The 7,005-nt window shown below is 32.8% G+C and overlaps 1 protein-coding gene across 1 annotated transcript in view; it reads right to left on the reverse strand.

Annotated features, from left to right (window-relative positions):
* The window catches only part of LOC111083832, a 10,468-nt gene extending 4,395 nt beyond the window's left edge, over window positions 1-6,073 (reverse strand). The window contains exons 1-3 of the mRNA XM_022380528.1: window positions 6,045-6,073; window positions 4,816-4,895; window positions 2,799-2,941 (exon numbers count right to left, since the gene is read on the reverse strand). Of these exons, the coding sequence (XP_022236236.1) occupies window positions 2,799-2,918 (120 nt within the window). The 5' untranslated portion in view covers window positions 2,919-2,941; window positions 4,816-4,895; window positions 6,045-6,073. The remainder of the gene's footprint in view (window positions 1-2,798; window positions 2,942-4,815; window positions 4,896-6,044) is intronic.
* Between the last annotated feature and the right edge of the window lie 932 nt (window positions 6,074-7,005).

Below are 7,005 nucleotides of genomic sequence, written 5' to 3' on the forward strand. Positions count from 1 at the left end.
CTTGTAAAATAGTTATTTACTGTATTGTTAAAAAATGTCTACTTGTAAAATAGTTATTGTTTGTCTTATATTAAGATGTCTACTTGTAAAATAGTTATTTACTGTATTGTTAAAAAATGTCTACTTGTAAAATAGTTATTGTTTGTCTTATATTAAGATGTCTACTTGTAAAATAGTTATTTACTGTATTGTTAAAAAATGTCTACTTGTAAAATAGTTATTGTTTGTCTTATATTAAGATGTCTACTTGTAAAATAGTTATTTACTGTATTGTTAAAAAATGTCTACTTGTAAAATAGTTATTGTTTGTCTTATATTAAGATGTCTACTTGTAAAATAGTTATTGTTTGTCTTATATTAAGATGTAATGTCGAACAGGAATAATTTACTTGTTACTTCTTCCAACGTTAAGGTTACCTCAACGTGAATAGCCCGTATTTACCGATGCTATTGATTTGTTTTTGAATTTCGCGCAAAGCTACTCGTGAGCTGTCCCTAAGATTCAACTGATAAACTAGAGGGAAGGCAACATGACAACTTTTACTAAGCAGGTTAGCCATATAAACCATAATTGAAATACGCGTGTTTAAACATATTCCAATGATCTCTCGACTTCCTTATACGTGTGAAACTCTATACCTTTGAATGATAAACTTTGTTCGAGTCTATGTATAAAAAATATCATCGTTTCAAATTCTCTTGTAAGTAGAATATTTTCTTTCTGGTGTTGAATTAAACAAAATGGATTGAAACAATATAATTTGTTACTGTTTTTAATTTAGTTATTTTGCTTATGTTTTTAAAATATAAACTAAGATTTACCTAATCCTGTTAACAGCGTTAAGGACATATTTGAATTATAATACTGGTTATTTCAATTACACCTCGCTAGTCGATATTTAACACATGTGGTTTAGGTAGTATATGTGGTTAGTTAAAATCATTTATGAAAATGAATTTGTTTGAATTATTTTCTTGATTTAACCTCTAAGGTTGCGAATCGCGGGTTTCAATCCCGTCACCGAACATACTCGCCCTTTGAGTTCAATGTGGCAAGAACCATGTGGCAATGGTTCGGTTGCCATAAAATAAATAAAACACGTTTGGCTTAATTAAAGAAATGTGGGGTATAAAACTCATTTAATTACGTAAGTAAGTATAAAACTAAAACTACGTATAAAGCTGGCTTACAATAAGAAGCGCCACGGGTTGCATTTAAGTTTTATATAATCGAGGTTTCGAACACGATCTTCTCACACTTAACTTAAATATTTTTACATTGCACAGATGTACAATTAAACATATTGTAAGGTGTATTGCTAGTATATATGAAACTAATAAGTTACCTTTTTGTATTCTGTAACTTCTTTGCTTTGTAATGAAGAGAACAATCACGGTAGAGGTGAAAAGTATCACAATAATCCCGAACAATGTGGCCAGTAGGGGGCTGAGGATGAAAGTCGAATGATGAATCCCTCCTGTATGTAGGAGAAGAACTTGCTCAGTGACGTTATCTTTTAACAATACAGTAAATAACTATTTTACAAGTAGGTAATGATTGGAAGAAGTAACAAATAATTTATTCTTGTTCGACATTATAATGATTGGAAGAAGTAACAAATAATTTATTCTGTTCGACACTATAATGATTGGAAGAAGTAACAAATAATTTATTGCTGTTGGACTTACTCCTTCCAATCATTATAGTTAACCTTTCAGCTGTCAAAGTATGAATTCTTTAAATAGTTACTAGAATAACCTTTCAGCTGTCAAAGTATGAATTCTTTAAATAGTTACTAGAATAACCTTTCAGCTGTCAAAGTATGAATACTTTAAATAGTTACTAGAATAACCTTTCAGCTGTCAAAGTATGAATTCTTTAAATAGTTACTAGAATAACCTTTCAGCTGTCAAAGTACGGATACTTTAAATGTGAGACCAAAATATTTATCCTTGTGTGAAACTTGAAGACTATTTGAATGTTGAATTTATTAGTTTTATTCTTTTGGAGAACCACTTAGTTTCACAGATTTGGAATAGTTTGTATTCACATACGAACTAGAGAAGATTCTAGAACTCAAACTTTTACTCCCACGATCGTGAAACTGTTATGGTAAAGCATCATTTTGAATGTGTGACAATTTTCAACCTTAGAGAATCGTATAAATGAGAACTTATGAACTCTGCGAGTTGTTGAGACTGGGGATTGGATGGGCTGCAGGAAGGTATTCCGGTATTCAAGTTAGAAACCAAAAGTATATGTGCTCAGATAAAGGGATTGATTGGTTAGTACACAAAAACCTATTCTTTACTGACACATTTACTCACCTCTAAATAATGTTAGGTTCCGAAGAGACACAAGCGGAAAGTAAGCTTCATTGAGCATTTATCAGCCATTTATATCAACAGAACTCGCGAAAACCGCGAAGAAAACGGCTTGATAGCGCTGGAGAACCAGATCTTGTATTGCGCGACATGTATGGCCATTTCCTTGTTTTATGTGTGATTTTGGATGGTGAATTGGGTTTTACTTTCACATAGCTTGAAAAATAAGTGTTAATTCGGCCACACTGATTGGCATTTTAGATTCCACGAATCTCAAGGAGTTCAAATCTCTATTCAGAATTAAAAAGGAGAGTACCGGAAAGTTTTGTTTGGAAATGAACTGAACAAAAATGCCTCCCTGACTCGCAGAATTGGGTTTTAAAATTTACATTGATTACAACTACAGAAAGAGACACAGTTGGAATTTTTAAGCGTTCAAAGGAAGAAAACATAGTGTGCTAATAAACACTAACCAAATTAAGAAAAAGCAATTTTTTGGACTTTCGACTTCGGTAGTTTTGTTCTTTGTCAGTTCGGAGATCTTCGCAAATCCTTTGATTGTCCACGTCAGCCATGTTTGTCTCTACAGACATCACCAAGCCAGCAAACTGTGTAACTATAAACATAGGAAGAAAACAAAGTAACGTCGTGAAATATAAAGCTGTTTCATTCAGGATATTTTACTAAAAACAAACATTTGGTTGTAAATTAATGCCGTTGACTCGTTTCTTTCAAAACAATTTAATTGTTTGGTGTTTATAAAGACATTAATGAAGGAACGAAAGGGTTAACTATAATGTGTATGTGTTTGTGTGTTGTAGAGCAAAGCCACATTGAACTACCTGCTATGTCCACCGTGGGAATCGAACCCCGGATTTAACTTTGCAAGTCCGTAGACTTACTGCTGTCCCACCAAAGGACATCTTCTTTTATGTTTTTTTTTCTTCAATTACCAATTGTATTAACACGGTCACAATGACCCGTGCAGTGTTAATAATCCAATCAGTATGGCTGTCAGTTAAGAAGTCTATAGTTTCCTAAGGGGAAAAAAGTTTGGTAGCATCTGAGGTTCAAACAAGTCTATTGGAGAGTGCCATCTGGTGTACATATTTTCAACCGCCTATTTCAATCCAGTGTTATCAGGAAGAATCTGTGTTTGTTTGATTTCGCACAAAACATCTAGAGGGCTATCTGCGCTAGCCGTCCCTAATTTTGAAGTGATAGACTAGAGAGAAGGCAGCTACTCAAAACCACCCACCGCCATATCCTTACCAACGAATATTGGGATTGAACGTCACATTATAACACTGTCACGGTTGAAAGGTCGATATGTTCGATGGTTGGGATTCGAACCCGAAATAAACAAGATGGTGGAAGAACTACTTGGCTTAACAATGATAAACGGATTTAATTAGTGCTGGTCAAATGGTATCACTCGAAGCGAAACGGTTCTTTTACCTATTTTTTATGCTTGAGATTACTATAGCTGACCCCACAACATCCTTTATGCTGTCTGGAAGGATGAGCTTGTTTCGTTAATAAGATTTTTAATTACCCATACCTCCAGAATGTACTTTTATTGGCTCAATATTTCCCTATTCCAGTCTTTTCAAGAGCCATCGATAACCTACAAGTTCGCTTTGCTTACTTGTTTGTTTATTGTAGAACAGAGCCATATTAGGCTGTCTGTTGTGTCCACCATGGGGGAATTAAACCCCAGAATTTTAGCGTTTTAAGTCCGCAAACTTACCGCTGTCCCATCGAGGACTGGAAGTACGCTAATCCTGTTGAAATCTATTTTATTCAAAAATTGATAATTTTACTGAATTAATTATGTTGTTTTTTATTTTTGTAAAGCGCAAAGAAACACCATGGGCTATCTGTGCTCTGCCCATCACGGGTATCGAAACCCGGATGCCAGCGTAGTAAGTCTGCAGACACACCGCTGTGCCACTGGGGGGCAGAGAAAATGTTTCCGGGTTTCTGTTTATGGACGAGAGGGGGTATTTCGAAGTCTGATAGATAACAATTGAAACATTAGTGTGGTGGGGTTGTAGCTGAGTAATGTAGTAAACTAAACCAATCAAATGTCAATTCTCAATACAACCGAGGCAGTCTTAAAATTAGTTATAGTGTTTCTCTGTTTAGATTTAAAAAAAAAATGAATAAACAGGTTGGATCCGGATCTCAGATCTGGAGAGATTTGGCATACAGTAAGGTACAAGGATTTGGAATTTCCAGCAAATGCTTAGGAGAAATCAAAAGGTAAGGTTCCAGAAAAATAGTCTACATGAATTAAAACAAGTTACTCTAAATATTAGATTTTTCTAGCACAGCTTGTACTCGTACAACACGTACCTAATGGTGGACTTCTTGGAAGAATAACATCTGGACACTTTTCATGTCCAGAAAAATAGTCTACATGAATTAAAACAAGTTACTCTAAATATTAGATTTTTCTAGCACAGCTTGTACTCGTACAACACGTACCTAATGGTGGACTTCTTGGAAGAATAACATCTGGACACTTTTCATGTTGACCTGAAAAGGTTGTTTTCTGGCCGCTAGGTCTAGACATGTACAAGATGAACTTTTTCAATGTTTTATACAGTAAGATAAACACAATTATTCCTCATTGAATTTAATAGAAAACCCCGAGATTTAAGAAAACGAAATAAGGGATTTACATAACGGTACTATGTCAATAACTATCGTAATATTCACTATATGAATGGTTTTGGAATGGGTAGATTGGCTGTCTAGTGTCCAGTTAATATTCTGATTAAGATTTAAAAGAAAAAACAAAAACATTTAACAAGATAATTTTGTTTCATATTATACAGAAAATATTATCTCGGTGTTAAAAGAACTGTTGCCGAATTTTTCACTCATGTGTTTATAACACAGGCCTGCATTGATTTTATTATCTTATAATTTGTACATGTTATACAGTAATTCCTATACACCAAATCCGAAAATGATATCTATTTTTCTCCATCACGTACTGATTTTTCAGAAAACATCATTACACAATACATAAAAGAAAGACCATAACACGTAGTTTTGAAACTAAAAGACGTAGATTTTACACACAAAAAATCAGGATGATTGAGGGTGCATATTCGTTTGACATCAATGTTCTTTCCTTTTCGACAGTTTGTTTGTATTTTTGTCAACAAACATAATAATAAAAAATGTTCATTATGGTAAACGAAATAATAATTTGATCTAAGTAAGAGTCCCCCACCCCCGATTTGTACAAAATCCTTACGTGATAGAAAAAAAAGAATATTATTTTCGAAATCTGCGTAGCTGAACTATGGAAAATCCGTTATTAAAACCAAAACAACTTTTATGAAGTTTAAATTGTGCGATATGTTAAAACTTTTAGATCAAAACATTAAATACCTATACACATTTAGCAAAAATTGAAATTTCTTGCCATTTTAATAATATTCGTTACACTTGTTACTTCAACAGATTAAACGTTGTTGAATTGAGTCTTAGAATGATAAATAAAAACAATAACTGTGGTCTAAACACGGAAATAGATGTGTGCCAAATGTATTTAACTGTTACACATTGAAATCAAGGCATAGAATGTATATTTATGAGATCTTACTTAAAATCTGATTTATCGTATCGCCATCTATAAATTAGTAGTTTAATTAAAGGAAATTTTAAAACATGAAAACAATGATCATCAACATCAAACTTACTTATGGTCATCACACGAGCTCGTTGCTATCCCTGTAAGAGAGAAGATTGTTGTTTACCAGACAAACGGTGCCATTAGTTTTTACCTTTACCTGACATATTGTGTCATTAGTTTTTACCTTTACCTGACATATTGTGTCATTAGTTTTTACCTTTACCTGACATATTGTGTCATTAGTTTTTACCTTTACCTGACATATTGTGTCATTAGTTTTTACCTTTACCTGACATATTGTGTCATTAGTTTAACCTTTACCTGACATACTCTGCCATTAGTTTTTACCTTTACCTGACATACTATGCCATTAGTTTTTACCTTTACCTGGCATACTATGCCATTAGTTTTTACCTTTACCTGACATACTGTGTCATTAGTTTTTACCTTTACCTGACATATTGTGTCATTAGTTTTTACCTTTACCTGACATATTGTGTCATTAGTTTTACCTTTACCTGACATATTGTGTCATTATTTTTACCTTTACCTGACATATTGTTCATTAGTTTTTAATTTACCAGACATATTGTGTCATTATTTTTACCTTTACCTGACATATTGTGTCATTAGTTTTTAATTTACCAGACATATTTATTATACGCATGTTGCTGATTGTTCATCTGCTAAATTGTTTTAATTGATTGACAATTAAATGTCATTGGAAACTTATCAATTCCACAGACTAGTTCGTTGCTTATATGTGTTACTTCTTCGAATCATTATAGTGTCGAACAAGAATAAATTATTTATTACTTCTTCCAATCATTATAGTGTCCAACAGAAATAAATTATTTGTTACTTCTTCCAATCATTATAGTGTCCAACAGCAATAAATTATTTATTACTTCTTCCAATCATTATAGTGTCCAACAAGAATAAATTATTTGTTACTTCTTCCAATCATTATAGTGTCGAACAAGAATAAATTATTTATTTCTAGTAACTATTTAAAGTATTCATACTTT

The sequence above is a fragment of the Limulus polyphemus genome, unplaced genomic scaffold (assembly GCF_000517525.1).
Source record: "Limulus polyphemus unplaced genomic scaffold, Limulus_polyphemus-2.1.2 Scaffold11456, whole genome shotgun sequence".
NCBI classification, from domain to species: domain Eukaryota; kingdom Metazoa; phylum Arthropoda; class Merostomata; order Xiphosura; family Limulidae; genus Limulus; species Limulus polyphemus.